General features: G+C 35.0%; 1 protein-coding gene across 3 annotated transcripts; it reads left to right on the top strand.

Moving 5' to 3' along the window:
• The first annotated feature begins 2357 nt into the window (after nt 1-2357).
• Nucleotides 2358-18067, top strand: LOC110101878 (CBL-interacting serine/threonine-protein kinase 9-like). 3 transcript variants are annotated; one of them, XM_020829966.2, is made up of 15 exons: nt 2358-2740; nt 5933-5995; nt 6499-6570; nt 6719-6826; nt 6905-6985; nt 8617-8670; nt 8762-8887; nt 8966-9055; nt 9351-9473; nt 9671-9778; nt 15893-16009; nt 16130-16186; nt 17430-17504; nt 17694-17764; nt 17899-18067. In XM_020829966.2, the coding sequence occupies exons 1-15, from the start codon at nt 2393-2395 to the stop codon at nt 17912-17914; spliced, it is 1509 nt and encodes a 502-aa protein (XP_020685625.1). In that variant the 5' UTR covers nt 2358-2392; the 3' UTR covers nt 17915-18067. The 3 variants fall into 3 exon arrangements, with proteins under 3 accessions (XP_020685625.1, XP_028553407.1, XP_020685626.1); XM_028697574.1 differs by lacking the exon at nt 6905-6985; XM_020829967.2 differs by lacking the exon at nt 5933-5995.
• Nucleotides 18068-22291: the final 4224 nt, after the last annotated feature.

Here is a 22291-nt window from a genome sequence, read left to right on the forward strand (position 1 = left end):
TTAGGGTCTTCAAATATGAGCCACCAAGAGGAATTTCTTCGCATCTATCAATGAGCTGCACACACGAGCTCTCCATGGGACAATTTGAAATCCCGTAAAATATGACGTAGAACTCGCACTTCTCTCTCTCTTTCTAGCTCTCTATCTCTCTCTTCAAAATAAAATATAAAATAAATGCCATCTCTTTGATTGAAAAAAAAAATTATTGGGGAAAAATTGGGGCATGTTCAACATAATTTAATAATCATCAAAATTCAGTCACATCAACACTAACCCACACGTTAAGACTTAGAAGCTCATTAAATTATTTATTACTGATCATTCTAATATATTATCTTTATGATGAGCGTAACATGTAAGACTGAGAATCATAAACTTTGTTCTTCCAATTTGCTTACGTTTCTTTTCAACTTACGGTAAGTTAACGTGTGGCTCAGTTCATGGAGAATAAATAATTACATTCACTAAGAATGGAAATTGTGGGAACTAAGGATATAAAAAACACGCATAAATTACATTTATATTAGCATTCTCTACAATGTTTAAACATATATAATAGCTTAGGTATAGGCAGAGGGTTTAGAAACGATTGAGATTATTATTAAGTATACTATTTGCATTGATTCTCAGTATGTATCAGAAAGAGATGAAGTGCGCGGAAGCAAGTCAAACTGTCGGGGAAGTAGAAAATGGTGAAAGGTTTGGCGTCGAAAGACCCGCTGCGATGGCGGCGGTTGCGATGAGCATGGCAGGGGCTGGATTGTTGGGGTGGTGGGTGTGGGCGTTTCGCCCGTTGCATCAGCAGATGTGGATGGTGCCTGCCAGTCTTGTCATGTTTGGGACGCCTATCGTCGTCTTGTTTTCAAGTATCTTTGCTACGATATAATTGTTATTATTAACTATACCGATATAGAAGGGTTGTGTTCAAATTAGACTAATGAGATAGCTTCAAGATAGGAGTATAGGATCTTGAATTAAATCCTTATTTGAATTCAAATTGATTTATATATTATTGCAACTTATTTTCTTATGAATCAAAGTAGTTCATATCTAAAAGTGGATAATGATGAGTTCTTTCTAAATTGGGTATATGTTGCTTTGTTATCATCGAATAAATGGCTTTCCTTAATGAATGAGTTGAGTTTGGCTTAACTAGGTGAGCAATTTGAGCTAAAAAGAGGAGGCTTAAGGTAAGTGAGCAATTAATGAAATTGTTAAGCAAGTAAAAGAAGAGAGATGATGATAATACAATCATTAGCTTTTTTATTTAAGAACCATAAAAAAATTACCAACTATTAAGTCATCTCTTCTGCATTAGAATCTCTAGTTTATTCTTAACAGGAATGGATCCAGTCTTATTTTTTAGGGTAGTAAAACTCATTATATAAAAAATTTAAAATATATATATAAGTTAATATTCTAAGCAATGTCTTGTATTTTTATTATAATTTATGAATTAAAAAAATAATTATAAACTTTGCATTTTCTGATAATGTTGCATAATGATTTTATTGAGAACGGAGTCAAATACTTCATTCTCAATGTATAATACTAGATAGTTATTGAGCAATACATCACCTATTTTGCGATGTAATCAATGTTTGATAATCTTTATTGCAAAAAATAATATTCCCACTATAGCAATAGCAATTAGATCAACAGGTCATGATCGTATTTTTTAAAAATGGAGGATGATAATGTAAAATGATATATTACCTATGTGCTTGGCTGCATATCTAAATAAAAATAAAATGGCATCACAAATTAATTATAATGTTTAGATAAGTGCATGATCTTATTTTTAAAAATGGACTAATTAATTTAAGAAAAGTATTATTTATTTGTGTTTGTAAAAAGTTTTATTGGATCAACGGGGGTGTAAATAAGTCAAATTGAATGGGTTTCTATCTAATTGAGAGCTAAGCTTGTTTCGTTTTTATGAGTTTGAGCTCAGCTCGATTGCTCAAACTCTTTGGAAAGCTCGAACTTGAGCTTGATTTGGTTGTTGAGCTCGAATTTCTTTATTTTAAATTAATTTTTTTATTTTTATTATAGAATTAATTTAAAAAGGTTAAAATATATTATATAATGATAATTTAAATTAATTTTTAGAAATATTTTAAGTTACTCGAGCGGCTCAACAAGTTTATGAGCTGAGTTAGGCAGAGCTCGAGTTTGAACTCATAGCTCGATAAACTTAACTTGTGAGCTCGCTAATGAATCGAGCTCGAACTGGCTCAGTTGAATTACACCTATTTACAAAATGTTCGTGGGGTTAGTTTTCTATAAATTTTTTAATTATATTATTAAAAAAATATTCACAGCTCACTCTCGAACCAGAAGGCTAATCAGTCTTTTGCTCAATTAAGGGACCGCTCGATATTTAGAAATAATGGAAAGCAGGTCGACTGTGCAGCCACGGCTTCGCCCTCCCACTCTCGCATTTGCGTGGTTTCCGCGAAGATTAGCTTCCAGCTCGCCGCATGCACTATCGTCCTTCTCTTACCGCCGCCGCTTCTCTCTCTTAGCTTGGTTCTTCTTCCCGCGCATCGATGACCTCGAAAGTGGGCATCAGTTTGCCAGGGATCGCACGCGCGTGGGCAGGTATGAGCTCGGGCGAACTCTTGGCGAGGGCAGCTTTGCCAAGGTCAAGTTTGCTCGCAACGTGCAGACCGGCGAAAACGTCGCCATCAAGGTCCTGGACAAGAACCAGGTCCTCCGCCATAAGATGGTCGAGCAGGTTCACCCGCTCTTTCTCTTTATTGCTCCACATCCTTAATTTCTCTGGTTGATATTCTTGAGGTTCATTTCAGGCTCTGTTGAGTAAATAATTATCTTTTTTAGGAGCTGGTGATGTTTCTTAGTTGTGTGATCATTGGTTCCTATGTTAATTTGGCCATCCCCCGTCTTATCCTTGTAGAATGTAGATTGTTGTGTTCTGCGTCAAAGTTTGGCATTGTTCAATGAAAGGGTGAATATTGGTTTCAGCCTATTTTAAGATCAGACCCTGTGGAAATATATGGCTGTTTATGGTTTCAAATTAAAATTGTTGATTCTTTGCATGATATTGGATCGATGCATGGTTGTGTGTTTGCATAATCTACTGGATGTAATTGGAATTTAGGACACAATTTTGAACCCTTTTTCTTTTCTTTTTCCAACATCTTGATTGCTTGGATAGTGATACAACTTAACCGCAAAAATTAAATGAAGATTTGAGAACACACAAAGTAGAGATTACAAACACAAGACACATAGGTTTATATAATTAGGACAGAATCACCTATGCTCACAATCGCACAGAGATCGGATATTCTGTAAGTTCAAAGGAGGGGCAAATCAAGAATACCCTTCAAGTGAGACTATCTTCTGCAGTTGTGACGTCCAATAGATTACAATGCCACCCAAAGTAAAGATGTACTTAATAGTACTTGTGTTTCAGTCTTTGCATAGATCTGAATCAATGTAGCCTTGTAGTTTTTGGTGAATCGGTCTAAATCTTAGAGAATAATTGATTGTATCCTTAAGATAGAACAATAGTCATTCGCCAACTTCTCAATACTATTTGTTTTGGATTAGACATCTATCTGCTAATTGCTCTGATTGCTTATGCATTATTTGCTCTGATACAAATAATTGCATACATGAGTGATCCAATGACTAAAGCGTTAGGGACTTTGGCTATGTACTCATATATCTCATTAGTTTTTGGCTTTTCTTTAGAAAATATGAAGTAGCTAGCTAGTTTTGCGCTTACAGTCTTTGCCTTTGTAATATTGAATTTGTCTAGTATTTTCAATTAACTATGATTGTGAAAAACTTAGGATACTTGTGGCCTATTGCTATCTATTTTCATCTCGAGAATCTTTTTAGCTTCCCCTAAATTTTCATTTCAAGCTCCTTTTATAGTTGTTTATAGGTCATTAATCTTTTAAATATTAGTTCCTACAATTAATGTCATTCACATACACATACAATAACATAATAATACTATCTTTTTTAGTTCATTTGACATAATAGTAGCTGTTGGTGTTGCATCGATAGAGTTTGATCATATGTATGAACCTAAATTTTGGTAAAATTTGTGAGTTTTTTTTTTTAATCCAGAAAGACTTTTTTTAGCTTGCGCAAATGACTTTTTTTTTTCCTAAGTTCAATAAAGCCTTTGGGTTGCATAATGTAGATGTTTTCCTCTAAGTCATCATGGTGGAAAACTATCCTAATATTTATTTGCTCTAGATATAGATTATCTACTACTACAATGCTCAGCACTAGATGAATAGTCATTAGCTTAACAACATGTTAAAACATCTTTGTAAACTCTATACATTTTTTTATGTTTGAACCTCTTTACAATATGCCTTGCATTATAATTTTTGGTTTATGTATGTTCTTCTTTTACTTTGTATATTCATTTGTTTGGAAATACCTTTTTCCTTTACGTAGCTTAGGGCTCGTTTGGTTCCACGTAATTCCTCCGTTTTTTGTTTGAAACGGAAAACTAAGTTGATGGAACATGTTTGGATGTGAAGCATACTTTTTCAGAAACTCCGTTTCTCTACTTTTTTGAGAAGTTTTATGTATTAGCTTCTCCGTTTAAAAAACTCCATTTCTCCTATTGACGTTTTTGAAACCGAAACGGGAAATAAACCAAATGAAGCCTTAGTCAATAGCCAAATGTTGTTTTTGTGAAGAGACTCAATCTCTTCTATCAAAAACAACAACAACAACATCAAGCCTTTATGAATTCATAAAAAGAAATATTTGACATAGTTTTTTACCTGTATGGCTTCATTATAACACTCAAGTTCTTTCGTATATTTAAGCAACATTTAATAAAGAAAAGGATAATAGCAATTAGTCGGGTTGTTAACTCTTTGTGACCTTTTGACGGTTACGAGTGTGAGAAGCTTAGGTTGCTCCTAAGCTTCTTATGGTATATTGGCCTCTGTTTTGGCATAAGTGGCTCCTCCAGCTTAATATGTTATGGAGTGGAAGTTTCATTAGTTGTAGTGGTTGACTGGTTCTTATACAATACAAATCCATTGAAAATAGTATTTCTACCTGTGAGGCTATGATAATTCTTTTATCTTCATTATCCCAAATTCCATCATTGAAGTCATCTTCATTAAATCCAATGAAGTTGAATTTATTGGACTTTGAGTTAAGCTTATATTCGAGGACCTGATATGATAGACAATCGAAGACCTTTAAAATCATAAATATAATTATGTGCCTACCCAAGCTTTTGAAGGTCCAAAGTTAATTATAATCGACCTTCCACAGTTGATTAAATATGATGTTGCATTTACTGGATCCATCAAAGAGGCCTTGGGAAGACCTGTATTCAGTTTCATACTCTTTACATGTTCATTAAGATGTATTTTTTGTCCTCTCAACTACTCCACTTTTTTTTTTAGAGCTCCTTAGATTGTTCTCTCAATTTAGGTCCATTAAATTACATTATGTGGAGTTATTCAGGGGCTCACCATCGACAATTAACACTTTGCCATAATCGCACAAGTATGACATTGTGTGCCTTGTTTATGATTCTTCATCCCTTTTTTTTCATTATGTGCTTAGGCTTGTTATAATGCGAACATCCACCAATGTCATCTTAAGACTAGATGGCCTTGTTGGATGGTCAGTTGGTCACATTAAATATAGAGCATAAAGGTTTTAAAGATATGTAGTTTTTGTACTTTGGTTAGACTGAATAATATAAGTATTTTGAATAATTCATACTGGTGTGTATAATATGAGTCTTATTAGCAAGTTTGCTAAATAATTTACATTGCCACATGACACATGATACTTGCATTTCTCCTTCTTTTATATTTGAGTTTTATCCATCACTTCAAATTCATCCACAATGAAACTAGACTTCTCTCTATGGGGGATCACTATTGAATTTTATTTTTGCATCCATCAGATTAAAAGAGAGATTTCCACCATGAAGCTGATAAAGCATCCAAATGTTGTTCAACTCTATGAGGTATCTTTGATTTTATTCTCTTTGTTTGAATGTTCTTTGAGGATTTATTTCATGATGACTTGCAATTACTGATTTGTTCATTTTTGTTTGAAAACACCCTAATCTCCATATTCTTAGAGTAGTTTGGTTGTAATATTTTTCTGATTATATTTTATCCAATTGACTTTTAAAGCGCTGGGTATGTGCCAGAGGAGCATCTATTGCCTTGATGTGCTTGAACATATGGCTTGAAAGCAAACCTTGGCATGCATTCTGACAGTCTTATTGCAGCACATATTCCTTCTACTCTATCGGAGATTATAGTCAACAGTTTAATTAGCACCTGATTGCTAGTTTTTAAAGTTTAGTTTTATTTTCATTAGTCATCAGTTGTTCTTTTTTTTTTTTTTTGAAATTTACTCTTTTGCTGACTGTGAGCTGGTGAATGTACTTCTTAAGTTATTGTCGCCTAGATTTTAATGCTAGATCATATCTTCTGATGGTAAAACTTTCATAATCTCCAGGTTATGGCCAGTAAGACAAAGATATATATTGTTTTGGAATTTGTTGATGGAGGCGAATTATTTGACAAAATTGTAAGAAATTTTTCCATAATGCATACTAGATGGCTTTCATGCAAATAAACCTAATATATTTCTTTCTCTTCATTCAAATTAGCGTCGTAGATTAGACTTACAGATTATGAGTTTTCCACTTATATAACTTACTTATTTCTTTGCTTAGGTTAATAGTGGAAGACTTAAAGAAGACGAAGCTAGGAGATATTTTCATCAACTTATCAATGCAGTAGATTACTGCCACAGTAGAGGTGTATACCATAGAGACTTGAAGGTTGGTCAAGTTCATATTTAATTATTTTCTGTTTAACATTTTTAATGTGAATATTGTTTTACCTTCATATGTTTTCAGCCGGAAAATTTACTCCTTGATTCCAGTGGCACTCTTAAAATATCTGACTTTGGTTTGAGTGCATTTGCTCAGCAAGTTAAAGTAAGTTCATTTCTAACATGAGTATTTCCTTATAGGATATTAGCTTCTGGTTAGTTTTACTAAAAAAAATAAGGATTTTATTTTATTTATGACATATTAATTATCATTTCCCATGCAATAAGTCATGGCTAATGCACTGCAATCGGTGTTGAATACTACAAGATTTCACCACAATTTAGAAGTTAAAGTACTTATGATGGTTTTCTTTGGACTCATGATTTACATCCTTCCATAATCATACTTTTGGTGAGCAATTATCTCCATGAATGCTGTTTGATGTACGCTATTGATACTTGAATGTTTGATGAGTGGGCATCGAAGTTGCACAAAGGTATAAGCGGCAATGCTGATTGAGAAACGGGCACGGATGCTTGTGAAGAGTAATAGGTGATGATGTTGGCTATCACCAACTGAGAGCTGGGCATTGAAGCTTTGTAAAAAAGCGCATTTGATGGTGTCAATTAAGGAGTGAGCATTGAAATTACGCAAACAGATGCAAGTAATGATGCCAATTGATGAATGGGAGTCGAATTTGTAATAAAGGTACACGAAAGACAATGTAAGCAGTGAAGTGGTCATCACAGTAGTTTGAAGAGGATTAGACAATGAATCCGTATTGTTGATACCTTTTAGGGGTTAACGATTGAGTAAGCATGAGCACATGCTATCATCTTTGACTTGAATTTGGTGTCTTGTCAACTTTGTGCATTATCATTATCTATTTGACCCCTCCCCCACCCCACCCCACCAATAGGCCAAAAAAAAAAAAACTGTGAGTTGAGGAGTTTTCTGATGTCCATAGTTGTTGAAATACTAAGAGTTGACCTTTTGGAGATCTCTATAAAAGCTGGTAGCTCCTTGCATAGGGGTACAAATCAATAGCTTTGTGTTGCAATAATTAGTGGTAGCGGGAAGATTTTCCATGAATGGAGCAAGATCGTTGAATGCTAGAAATGATCTTTAAGTGTAAAGTGTGGATAAAATTTGGAAAATGATGAATAAGATCTAACTGTCGATAAAATTTGGAAAATTATATATGTGTGTGTGTGTGTTAATTTAGCAGAAAGGGGGTGCTTATTTGTAGTTATCAAACAATTTGGCATGATTTATTTTTATCCAGCTACACCAATCACCTTCAAGCTTGTTGATTTATTTTTGTCAGCTCCCATCCTTTCTTTTGTGAAGGAATTATTGGAATTGACATAAAAAAATTCTGCTAGATCTTGTCTTAACAAGTTAATGCTCCGATGTGTTGGAATTATCTCTTGATGTTAACAGATTAACTAAGGTTTCAAATTCAGGTTTTACTCACCTTTGAACTATCTTGTCTACAATTCCTGCAATAAGTATTTTCTTAAACCTAACTAACGTCCATAATTATGCCATAATTATTTAAATAGATGCTTTCAATCCATAATATTATGAAAAAAAAATCACAGAAGATTGCTGATACAAAACCAATTATTTTCTTTTCTTTTTCTTTTTTTTTTAATTTCCTTGTTGGATTTTTATCCTTTCTCCATGTTAATTTTTCATGTTATCTTGACTTTTAGAAAATGATTTGTCCATGAATTAATTGAGTAGTTTATCCTAAAGATGACGATTGATAATAGAAATGTCTGTTTACTTAGGGAGATGGCCTGCTACATACTGCATGTGGAACTCCAAATTATGTTGCTCCTGAGGTTTGTCAAATAGCTTTCTTTCTGGTTGCATCATTCACATTTTACTTTGGTTCACGCCAGAAACCACTTTTTAGAGTCTTCATTTAATTAGGTTCTCGATGATAAAGGTTATGATGGAAGAGCTTCTGATATATGGTCTTGTGGTGTGATTCTATTTGTCCTAATGGCTGGATACTTGCCGTTTGATGAATCCAACCTCATGGCTTTATATAAGAAAGTAAGATCTGCAAAATTATTTTCTCTGCCCTCTCTGTATATGGTAACTTATTCAGAAAACTGATCTTCTTAACTGTAGATCTGTAAAGCAAAGTTTTCAAGTCCATCATGGTTTTCTTCTAGTGCAAAGAAGTTGATTAAACGGATTTTAGATCCAAATCCTCTTTCTGTGAGTGTCTTATCCACTTCTATCTCAAAATTGTCATAGCCAACATACTTTCCTAATTTTGCATCACATTATTCTCTTGGAAACAATTTGGATTGTATATGAACTAAATTTTGATTTGGATATATCCCAAACTTATTGAATTTACTTTGAGATGAGCGTAACATATAGATTATTAATCAAAATTTATATTTCACTCATCTCAAAAATAAATTTGATGGCTTTGAGACTCATCCTAATAAGAAATTTTGTTGGTTAGAATATCTCGAGCTAATTTTTTTCATTGTTGTGGTCATAGCGGATTACAATTGCAGAAATATTGGAAGATGAATGGTTCAAGAAAGGTTACAAGCCAGCTAATTTTGAGCAAATGGAAGGGGTGAGCCTGGATGATGTTGATGCGGTCTTCAATGATTCACAGGTAATAATTCAGTTGCTCTTACTTCCGTTGTAAAATTTTACTATGATGCCAAAACTCGCCAGTATTAAAGCAGGATTCCTTCTGAAAAGTTAATATGAGAATAACGTTATGTAAGCAATGCAATTAATATTCTTAGTTATCCATTTTTCCCCCTAATCTCTCATGGGACAAGCATTTCCTTGCCACTTGTTTTGCAGGAACATCTCGTGACTGAAAAGAAAGAAAAACCAGAATCAATGAATGCATTTGCACTTATTTCAAGATCCGAGGTCTTCAACCTCGGGAATTTGTTTGAAAAGCAAACGGTATGCTATAATGACGGCATTCCCTATGTGCTTGACTTGGACTATTTATTTCCTTTAGAAAGTACTTGTATTGGCAGCTTTTAAATATCCGCTCAAGCTAAGAATGATAGATATTTTGGGAAGACCAAATTTTGTTGCCAAAAGTTTGTCGTGCTGCTTAGTAATTATTTTAGAAGTTTTATCAACATAAAATGCGTAATATTTGCACTTGTTCTTTAGGATTTTGGTTGTGACTATTTGTCGTTCCTAGCCATAGGTAGCTACCATGCTTGTAAATGCGTAAAATTTATGATGCTGTTGACCTGCTGTATAACAAAAAAAAAAAAAAAAAAAAAATCAAAATCAAATCCACGTACCTGCCGTCGCACGTCGTTGCCATAAGTACGTCGTCACTGCTCTTCGCACGACGAGGCCATACCTCGCGTGGCTTCTCCCCACGACTTCGCACGACGAGCTCGCGTCGTTAAATGGACCTTCGACCTCTTTTCACGGGTGTTGGCTCTCCCTCCTCTCCCGAGCTCCCTTCTGCGACCGAGCCTCCAGACGGTCGAAACCCCTAATCCTGATCTCCTCTTCGCCTTCGAAGTCGAGATCCAGCGAGCTCTTTCCGCCTGTAGGTCACGATCGACCTCAAGCTCGAGTGCCGACTTCTCCTTGGTCGTCCGACTCCGCACCTTTTGCGACTTTCCCTTCCTCTCCGGTCGGAATTAGAATTGAATTTAATTAATTATATATAATTAATTAAAAATAATTTATTTATTAATTATAATTAATTAATATTAACTATAATTAATATAAAAGAAAAATGTGCCCCTCCCTTGCCTCGGTCCACGAGCCTTCACTGTCAAACCCGCGAAGGTACGAATTTTCTAAACTCAGATTCTCGATTTCGTTGTTTGCAGCGGACCGGAAAATCGCCTATACACGCCTTTTTTGTGCATGGTGGGATGGGACCCCGGTCCGACGCCTACGACGAGGCGAGCAATCGCCTAAACTCTACCTCGGTGTTCGTGGCGCACCGAAAAATCGCATATACACTCCTTTATTGCGCGTGGTGGGATGGGACCCCGATGCGTTATCTACGACGAGGCGGGGTTACTCATTAGTACCCTCAAGAGAGGGGAAAGCAAACTGTGCATTTTTAAACAGGTCCCGAAGACCTCATACACGCCTTTATTGCGCGTGGTGGGAGGAAAGAGCACGGCCGCAGTGTCCTCGTCCGAGGACACCTACCATACACGCCTTTATTGCACGTGGTGGGAAGGCCCAGTTTCTCGTAGTTTTCCCCTAAATGGGGGAGACGCCGGGAGGTTTCCAAAATTTCGGGTGAATGTACGATCACACTCGGACATGTTTGAACTCAAAAGAACAAGAACCTGCACTCAGATGAACTTGAACAGTAGACTTGTGGACAGTCGAACTTGATTGAACACAAGCAGAGGACCTGAACATAATTTAAATGATTAATAAATATCAAATTCAAAATGAAATGAAATCAAAGTTGGAAACAAATTCAAATCAATCTGAACATGAAATTGTACCTGCAAGGACTCCAGAAGACTTTGAACAAAATATGAACATGTAATTGAACTCAAAGGATTGCAGGGGGCTCGAACCTGACTAGTACATCAAACAAAGACCTTGATTTGGACTGGATCTGAGCTTGAACAAGCAATTACATTTAAGCAAAATAAAGCAACAAACGGACTTATACAAGTCCTAAATTTGAATCAAATGATGAAGATTTTGCTACCAAAGCCAGTCAACTTGCAAGTGAACCTGTATGTTAAGCTCAAATTACGTTCAAACTCGGCATGAATGATACAAGAACCTGAGCGGTCAAGAACAAGAAGGGATTCAGTCTTGCATTTGATCCGGACAAAGAAAATGAACTCGCACTTGAATTCGTGCTATATAGCATTAAGTGGGGGTTGTAGACTCCATGAACCCAAGTCTAAATAAAACTTAACTCAAACTCAAACATACACAAAGGGCAAAGCTTGAGTCATATATGAGGGAGCTCAAATTATAAGAGCATTCATACGGCCAAAAGTGACTCAAAGTACATTACAAGACCTCAATGAAATAGACTCTTACCATAGTCCCTCCAATGCCTGTTGATTGAAAAAGGCAACACTACCATTTGACAGTAGAAGATCCGTCCTTGCAAGCAAGTATAATCGCTGATATGGTACTGGTGCAAATGACTCTCCTACGGACATTTTTTTAAAAGATCGTACCAAATATGATCCATACCTACAAAATGCAATCATTAAACCCACATGAGATTGGTGAAAGGTGGATACGATGTAGGCAACAATGACTCTTCTACGAATATTCCTAGAAGCTCGTAGTGGATACAACGGGTCTCCGCAAATATATACAAGACACTTGTGGATAACAACAGTGGATACATCGTAAGTATAATGAACCATTGTGGGCACAAGTACAAGCATCACCAATGACAGTGATGATCAAAGTGCTGTCAATATACTGGGTACAAAGGCAACCCGATGTACGAAAAGAACACCTCTGGTAGAATGGAAGAGATGTTTGAACAAATTAGAACCAAACTTTCTGGTGTTCCAAAGTCTCTTCTTAGTTCTATACTTGATAAGAAAATAGTTCTGGTGCCCACAAACACTGAAAATAGCAAGTCCACTACACCGAAGAGCCTAAAAAGAGTTCTTTCCAAATCAACAGTCATTGACCCCAAAGTCCAGAAGAACCTTCCCCGGTGAATGAGAAAAGAGGGGGAGTCAATATCAAAATGAGGTGATACCTCCTAATATCAAGATCAGATCGCCACCGGATCTGTAATACTTATGCGAGCAGACGGAAGACGTCCACAAGACTACAACATGACGTCATCGGATCTGCAACACCTATGCAAGCAGATATAAGGCGTTTACAATCTACAACGCCACGCCACCAGATCTGCAACACTTTTGCAAGCAGACAGAATGTGTCTGCAATCTACAACGCCACGCCACCGGATCTGTAACACCTATGCAAGCAGACAGAAGGCGTCTACAATCTACAATGCCACGCCACCGGATCCGCAATATTCATACAAGTGGACAGAAGACGTCTACAAATACTTTCAAAGTACCTCTACACGTGCACTATAAATTGTATACACATAAGTACACTAAAGGGGTATACAATCAAACACCCGCATAGGCCCCAGCAAGCGTGTTATTGGTATACATGTGACGCTTAGCGATGTTGCGCGGGTTGACAAGTGAATTCTAGTTCGAACCTGATCCTTCTATACGGATCTATAGGAGTCGATAGAGTTCGAACCTTTAAACAAATAGACGGTTGTGGCGACCAGTGTATTTGTTTTAATACATTCATATTAGGTCTTTAAGGCCTACAATCAAAAGAATTCACTAAACAAATGCACAAATCCTACGAGAAACCCGATCCTTGGTTAACAGCTCAGCCGAGTCAACAAGGTTCAAGCTACAAATAGAATAACCCCAAACACCCTGATGATGGTCGTGTTAATTGCAGATCTCAACCGGAGTGGTTCACAAATATTTTCATATGCCTCCCAAAAGTCCATTCAAAATCCAACAAATCCCAAAACTCCAAGATATTTAAATTCAAAATAAATCCATCAATAACTTAAACAAAATCCATCCACCCTCCGCAATAGTTTGCCGAGGTGGATAAATTAAAATTTGCTTCAACTCACAAAAAAGCTAAATTCCTAGTCGAAAATATCACTAGGATCTATTCTCAAACAATCTCTTGCCAATAAGGACGTGGTACGTGTCCTCTAACCGACGGTTTTGCCGCCAAATGGCACCGCAGGATAAACGGTTATGACCCGGAGCCCTCTGAACCGAGTGATTTTGCCGCTAAATAGCACCACAGATAGCGGTTATGGCCAGAGTCAATGCGTTCCTTATTGGCATCAAATCCTTGAGATATGAATCAATAGGATATGATCGATAGGGCACAAAGCCCTCTGTCAGCTAAGGTGGATTCAAATTTGTCCCCTTAGACAAACATTCCCCCTAGGTCTACAAGGTCCCCTTGGACGAAGCAAACCCATGAGCTGTCGACAATGATCCTTCTGTCAGGCTGGGTCGACTACCTCCTCTGACTAAGTAGACTAGGGACCACGATGGCCCGGGGCGACGGTACCATGGGATCATGATCAGGTACAGATGCTATTTATTTGTGATGTGAGATCGACATGAAATGCAAATTTTGCTTCTGCTCTTATGATTTTTGGCTGTGGCAAGGTATTCTAGCCAGTTTCCTCAAGTCTACTATATAAAATAAAGGCCCCCATTATGCCAATAAATAACGGGCATCAAAATTATGCTCTTCTTTTCAGGCTCCACTCATCAAATGCATGTGTTCTTCTCTAAAATTACAAGTTGTGAATTCTAAATTAACTAAGGTCATCTGCAGTTAATTCCTTCATCTTCTCTTCTTCTATGACTAACCTTTTTTAACCCAACAAAGTAGAAACAAAACTATTTCTGCTTTCAAGAACTTCTCGTTTATCTTTCTGCTAATCTTTATTTGCTATCTAGAGTAAATTTTCTATTGTCTGCTACTGCATTTCCTCTTATCGTTTGCTATTTTCCATTTGTTTTAGCATATTTATTTACCTCTCAGCTTGTGTTTTGATGCTCGGAATTTGCGTGAATGGACATAAAAAAAGGTTGAAAAGCTCAAATCAGTGGCTGCAAATTCAGAATCATCCCAAATTTTCTTTGAATTTCATTTCATTTCCTTCACTTAAATCCAAATACAACCTTAGGTTATTGACTTGGAAACTAAATCTCCCTTCTATGTGCATTGTTTTGAATAATCTGTTGTGCAAACAATCGCAACGGAAACAAAATCACACAACAAAACAATACAAAACACGGCGATTTATGTGGTTCGGCGAAGATGCCTACGTATACGGGGATAGGATGATGATTTCACAATCTTGAAAAACAATAGAAAATTACAATAACGCTCAAACTTTCTCTTATCTCATCTCTTACATTCAACAACAGCCTCAGGTCTCTATTTATAGATTTGAGCTAAAGTATATTAGTAAAAAGCTTACTAATATATCTTAAACATATTCCTATCAAATCCCTAATTAATGCAATAATTATATCTCCTAATTAATGCATCAATCAAATATTTAATTATTGCAATAATTAGATCCCCTAATTAATGTACCAATCAAATCAACTTAATTAGAGAAATTATCTATTCCGTAATCAATTACAATAATGAGCCATTAAAAGCTTATTTCTATTTGGAAATAATTTCAAATTAACAATCTCCACCTCATCTTTCACTTCTGAAAGTGGAAGATGACAATTCGACTCCAATATTAGAACGATTGCACCCAGATGGTTGCCTACGTATCCCCCCTCCCAAGGGATCAGGTCGAGTGTAGTTCTTCAAACAAGTGGACCATTAGTCATGACTCATGAGTTATGCACTACTGCCGTGGTGACTACATCTCTAAGCTGCATCAACTATACCCTTTAGATACCTCGGTATACTCTTCACAGCTTGCCAACGACTCCTTCCTGTATTATGTGGAGAATCAAATAATTAAAATCAAAATATTTAAAATAGAGATGGGTTAGAATCACCTACAGTGATCTAAGTAATTTTTACAAAAAGGGCAAAGCGTTCTTGCCGCTAAAAATCAGCCTTCTCCCTTTCTCTCTATTGTGCTGCAATTCAAACAAGAATTCAATTTTTTTCATTTTCAATTATTTTGAGAAATTCAGATTGTTATAATCAAAGCTTGGCTGGATCTTGATTTCTTCAACCTGTGACTCATCGTATCGACAAGGTTAACTCTAATGCTGGATGTTTTAGGTGTTGTGTAAATTAAGATGTTTGAAGTGGTATGCATATAAATCCCCTTTTTATTTATTTTTCCCAACTTTTTAAGATATGAAAGTACATGGTCATAACTCTATGTAATATCTGCCATTATTTTTAAAATCCTTTTTCTTGAGCTTCAAAATGTCTAATATTGCTTAATTGTGAAACATTAAGGTAATTTAGTATGATTCAACTAATAGCTTGTTATACTGTTACATTCTTCTGCATAATGTTTGAAATTTATAGGGGATTGTTAAGAGGGAAACAAGTTTTACTTCTCCGTGCTCTCCTAATGAAATAATGTCTAAGTTAGAGGAAACTGCTAAACCTCTTGGATTTAATGTGCACAAACACAACTACAAGGTACTTGCAATGTCATTAAACTTCATTATTTGTTCAAAAGCAACGATTATAATGTTTAATTTCTAGCTGATTTATTTTTTGGATAAAAAATTTAGTAATATTTAATGGCCATTTTTGCAGATGAAGTTAAAGGGTGATAGGAGTGGAAGGAAGGGATACTTATCCGTTGCAACTGAGGTATTCATAAGGCGTTAGTTGTAGCTTTTAAAAGCTAATGGAGATGAAAGAATTAGATTATTAAAAGAGTTAAGATTTGTTTCAGATGCAATTTTTTATCGAAGATATTATCATTTTCTGTTTTTTGAAAGATTGATGCACATTTTAGCATACCTGAAAACAACAAGCGTAATCCTGTCAGACATCTCAGTATCTTCATCAAGAGTGAATTTATTGAGCATTTCTCATTTCTGTGTATAATAAACAATAGTATTGCCTTGAAATTCTGGACACGGATAATCCTTTTTAGTAATGCGATTGCAGGTTGCTTCTACCGCAAGAACATCGTCTTTTAGCTTGGATTGCTCAATCGGACATCTTTTAACTGATTTTCAATCCCTTGAAGCGTTTCAACGTGAAACAGTGTTTTTTCAAATCTCTCAAAATGGAATCTGTTCCAAACATATATGCAATGGTTCCTTCCTTTGACAGGGTGCAAATATCTGAATTTCACCCTTTTAGATACTCTTTTAGACCCATTGCCGATACTGAGTAGTAGTCAAAAATTTGTATCCATTTTTCATGATATGATGCAAGGATCACGACCAATTCCTCAGGCTCTGTTGGTTGCGAGGGAAAATTATAAATGGCATAAAAGGGTGGAGAGAACGTGAAAAGAAATTTGGAAGTATAATTTCCTTTGTTTAGAGAAACAATATTAGGTAAATGTTTTAAGACATTTTGCATGTCCGGCCACCAACAAGCTGAAGCTCTGGCCGGCAGAATGCTCCATCTGGTTGCCAGGAGCTCTGATCATCCATGTTAGAGCCTTTAATATTTTTCCAGTAATATTTCACGTTAAATTGGTCGAAAAAGTTGTAGGAAAATCTCGAGGTTGATATATTTTAGTTGAGTTTTCTGTCTTTTAGGCCCATTGGTGATTTGCAGATAAAAATATATATATTAGAAGATGCTGAACTGGGCAAGATTTCATCATCTGGTTAGATTTTCGTAGAAATAAACCTTAATTTTCAACTTCATAAATCACTCAAATATAATTATTTTATTTTCACACAAATTAGGTGAAAACTAAATTATCACTTCAGCATATTTTTTTTTCTACAAACAACTAAATAACCCATTTAATTATATCTTAAATAAACAACATGAATGAGTATGAAACACACATTCCTTTTTTGTTAGCCTTATACAAATTTCCTTGGAACCTAACACGGCCTAATGTTCTGCTCTACCATGCTCCCAGGTTTTTGAGGTAGCCCCTTCTCTTCACATGGTTGAGCTTCGCAAAACCGGAGGTGACACACTGGAGTTTCACAAGGCAAGTCAATTTGTACTTAATAAGTTCGAATTTTGAGACTTAGGCTTCATTTGGGGCGGCTTTCTTTCTGCTTCTTAAAGCAGTTTTCTAGTAAAAAATTGCCAAAAAGTTGTTTTAAGAAGTAATAAGAAAACCGTCCCAAACGAAACCTTAAATTCCATCTGAGTTTCTGATGATCACAACATGCAGTTCTATAAGAAATTTTCCACGGGCATCAAAGATATTGTCTGGAAAACTGGAGCAACCCACGAAGAAACAAGGTAATCATCTATCAACTTGTACATATATATCAATTTTTCCTCTGTTTATTTCATGTTGAATTGTGAGTAAATATTATTGATTGGGGAAATTTATCGTAAGTTGAGCATTGATTAACTTTGCTCATCTGTCACAGTTCTCGGCCAATCTAATGCAGAACTTTTGACTTTGTTTGTATATATGATTTGATGAACATTTCTTTATGTAATATATATAAAAGATATTGTGGGATCTATATAACTAGCAAATGATTTGCCTTCGTTGTCTACAACCAGAAGTCTGGAAATGCAAGAATTTTTTTTTCATGTTTTTATGTCGCATATTTTTCTGCCATTTTGGTCTACATTTTTTGTTAGTTAAGAAAAAATAATGCACAAGACCTACGGAATATTTAGAGTCTATTTGGGACAACTTTTTCATTACTTTATTTTCTTAGATCGCAACTACTTTTTCATTTGCTACTGCCTTCTCATTACTTTTCAGAAATTTTTTGGCAGGAATCTAATTTTAATAGCCCAACTTTTTGTTTGAGGTAGCTTTAAGAAATCAGCTTTTTTTCATTCCTTAAAAAGAATATATTTATAGGCTTCGTTTGGAACGGCTTTCTTATTGTTTCTTAAAGTAGCTTTCGAGTACAAAATTTTTTTTGTACTCGGAAGCTGATTTAAGAAGCAGTAAAATAGCCGTCCCAAACGAAACCATAATATCCGCAATAACTTAAAAAAAAAGTGCTTTCCCATGAACAGCTTTGGCATCGTTTGGCCCGGCGTTCTTACTATTTTCTAGAATATATATTTATTTTTTTAAAAGTGGCTAAAAAATAGTGGCCAAAAGCCATCCCAAATCGATTGCAGTGTTGCAAACAAAATAAATAATCAAATCTCTCTTCTGAAGTTCTAAATGCTACGATAATAATATTCATTTTGTTTGTATCATGACAGTGATGGGAGTATCAATGAGCAATAATTTGTGGCATTGTCTCTAGCTTTTTTGAATGGGCTTCAATAATTCAAAGTAAATGAAATTAGTGTAGGAGATTATGAAATTTACAAACATACCACTTTATAACATTCTATTTACATATCTAATATCCAAAACTTTAATATTATATGCATATTATCCTATATTATTTTAATATCAAATATATCACTTATATTTATTTCCTACCACTCATATATTTTATTTCTATCACTCATATTTGATATGAAAATGAACTATGGGTGGCATGTATGTAATATTAAAATTTTAAGTGTTAAATATGTAAATAGAATAGTATAAGATGGTATGTATGTAAATCTCCCATATAAATATTTGGGAAGGTTGAGTGGTTTGATTTAATTCTACATTTTTTTAATATTACTAAGTATTGAGATCCATTTGCGGATCTTGCAACGGCCGTCCTTTGAATGTGTTAGCTATGAATTGTTCGCGAAGCAGCTTAAGCTTTCCTACCTCTGCGAGACATTAACAGACAATAGAAGGCTTACTTTTTTGAATGCTTGTTTTTCTTATTTGATTATTTGTTTACCGTCAATGCCACCTACTCGTATATATTAGTTTTGATGATATTAAAGAAAATAAATAGTTTTCTATTTGGGATAGTTTTTTCAATATTTTAATTTTTAGATTGTAGCAATCATAATTTGATTTGATTATTATTTAATTATTATTTTCTCACAATTTTTAAATTTTTTTAGGATGAAAATTTAATTTTTGTAACTAGAATAATTAACGCTCAGTTTGGGATGGCTTTCTTATTGTTTTTAAAAATATTTTTTTAGTATAAAAAATAAAAATTTTCTTTTAGAAAGTCGCTTTAAGAAGCAGTAAGAAAGCCACCCCAAACTTGAGATAATTTTCTTATTACTTCTTAAAGTAGTTTTTTGATATAAAAATTAAAAATTTTGCATCAGAAAGTTGCTTTAAGAAACAGTAAGAAAGTCGTTCCAAATGAAGCCTAATTTAGTTTTCTCATAGTAATTTTATAATCAAATTTATAAAAAATTATAGCCATCTCAAACAAATCTTAAATTTATATCAATGATAAACAAATTGATAGAAATATTCTGGTATTGCTTTTTTTATTATTTTTAAATATAAAATCCAAATAACATTAAAATTAGTAATACATCAGATTTCAATAAAATTTAAAAATATTTGATCATTAATTGAATGCTTCTAATTTTTTATAATGAATAATTTTAATTGCATGAAAAAATAATCATAATCTAAAATAAAACACATTTTAAATGGCTTAAATTAATTTTCGCTTACATTAGAATATTTTGATCGGTGAAATCTTCAGTAAAATTTACTTCTGTATGCCATCTGACCGTCTATTTCTTACATGATCTTGAAATTAATAAAATTTATTCTGCCTATAATATTTATACTGCAATTCACAATCATCCGTGCAATATAAGTTTGAAAATTATAAGAAACGGCAAAGGAAACAAAATCTTATCTTCCTAAACTGATAAAAATTTACAATTCAATTAGCTCAAAGTTAAAAAATAAAAAATAAAACTCTACTCTTATATACGAGAAATAATTATGTGTGGACGTCGAGCACTTTTCTAAATTCGGAAACCAATCAGAATGAGTCACGTCAGCAATATAAGCTCGGTATTGATCGGTATCCAACCGCAATATCGATGTGGCTCATTCTGATTGATCATTGATCTCTGAATGATATTCGACGTCCCATTTAATCAGTTAAAAAATTTAGCTACTAATTAAAAGATTTTGAATTCAAAATTTATATATGTGATTTGAATTTTTGGCCTAACTGTCTTGAAAAAAAAAAAACTCTTATGTACATAATTGTTGCCGTATTCAGAGGCCCAGACTGATCAAAGCTCGGCCAGTCACTTCACGTGGCCATGCCCCGCGAGCAGGCATAATTAATGGTCCAAGCCTCCAAGGAGATTCAAGCGCAAGAGGCTAAAAGATCCAAACTAACTGCTCTACAGTGTATCAACCAATTACAAAAGAGATATTTTTTACTTTAACATGAATTATTTAATATATTATACTAATGCTAGTGCATTTTTTTAAAGCGACACGTTATATAGTTTGAATGTTGCGAGAATTGTGTAAAACTCGTGCAACGAACGATCTCAGTGGTGGGATAAAGACTTGATGTTGTTGTTAGGGGTGTAAAAATTGTTTAGGGGTGCAAAAATTGGATTCGGGTCGAACCCGATTCTGACTTGCTACTGTTTGAGACGATCAAAATCTGAACCATTTTTGCAAACGGATCAGAAAATTGAACCCGGACCCGACACATTGAATTTCTAGGTTGACCTAACCAGACACGAAACCACGGGAGTAAAAAAGTTACCTTCGCGACAAGTGAGCTCCATCGTTACTTTCGATCCAACGATCCCTCCCATCATCGTCGTTACTTTCGATCCAATGATTCTCCCGTCGTCGTTGTTTCAAATGGCGAGTTGTCATGACCTCTGGCCCGACATATGGAATGGCATCGAAGGAGGCAAGCTATATGCCATCGTGACTTCCGACCCGACAGAAGGCGGCATCGATTCATCGAACCTCGAAGGAGGCAAGAATCGTGACTTCCAACCTAATAGAAGGCGGCGTCGAAGCTGCCTATTGTGACTCGTGACTTCCAACCTGACCTAAGGAATGATGTTGAAGCAGATGAGCTGATGAGTTGTCGTGACCTCCGACCTGATAGAAGGAACTTAGGAACGACGTCGAAGGACGGAAGGTGGTGTCAAAGCCTCAAAGGAACAGTTTAGGCGTTGAAGGAACAAGTTGAAGTCGAAGAAACGGGTTGGTTTTGGGTTGAATTCGAATTTTCAGGTTGACCTGAATCCGATCGAAATTTGCAATCGGACCAGGATTTTAAATCTGAACTCGACCCGTTTCTCAAATGGGTTGACCCTAACTCGAAAATTTTAGGTCGGATTTGAGTTAGATTTTTAGATCGTGTTAAATATTGACACTTTTTTTGTTTTAATATATCAATAAAAAAATTTCTCAAATAAAAAAGCATGGAATTCTCATTTTAATCGGTCCAGCTAATAAATTAAAGCCCCAATTAATTTTTTTTTTCTATAACAATAGCTGTGGTCCACACAATTTGCAGCACGTCGATCTCTTGCGTGGTCCACCTAATCCTCACCAATTTCATGGTGGGGTCTTCCCATAGATCACTATTTACTTAGTAATTTGAAATATTATAATTTTTATATGCCACAAAAATTATTATACTGTCCATTCATATTTGTTTATATTTATTAAAAAAATAACAAATTTATTTTATATTAAATAAACTAATTGAATAATAATAATATAATTTTATTAAAAAAAATTAATTTATATTAGAGAGATTTACTTACATATTAATATATATCTGATACGTCATCACAAAATTAGCTTGATCGGGCACGAATCTCGTGGCAAAAGCTAGTTGGAGACTTCAAAAATTAAATCCGGGAGCATCCGAACTCCGATTTCAACGAGCTTACAGTCAAACTGAGCGTCTCGGAAATACGAACCCA

Source organism: Dendrobium catenatum, unplaced genomic scaffold (assembly GCF_001605985.2).
Source record: "Dendrobium catenatum unplaced genomic scaffold, ASM160598v2 fragScaff_scaffold_974, whole genome shotgun sequence".
In the NCBI taxonomy this organism is placed as follows: domain Eukaryota; kingdom Viridiplantae; phylum Streptophyta; class Magnoliopsida; order Asparagales; family Orchidaceae; genus Dendrobium; species Dendrobium catenatum.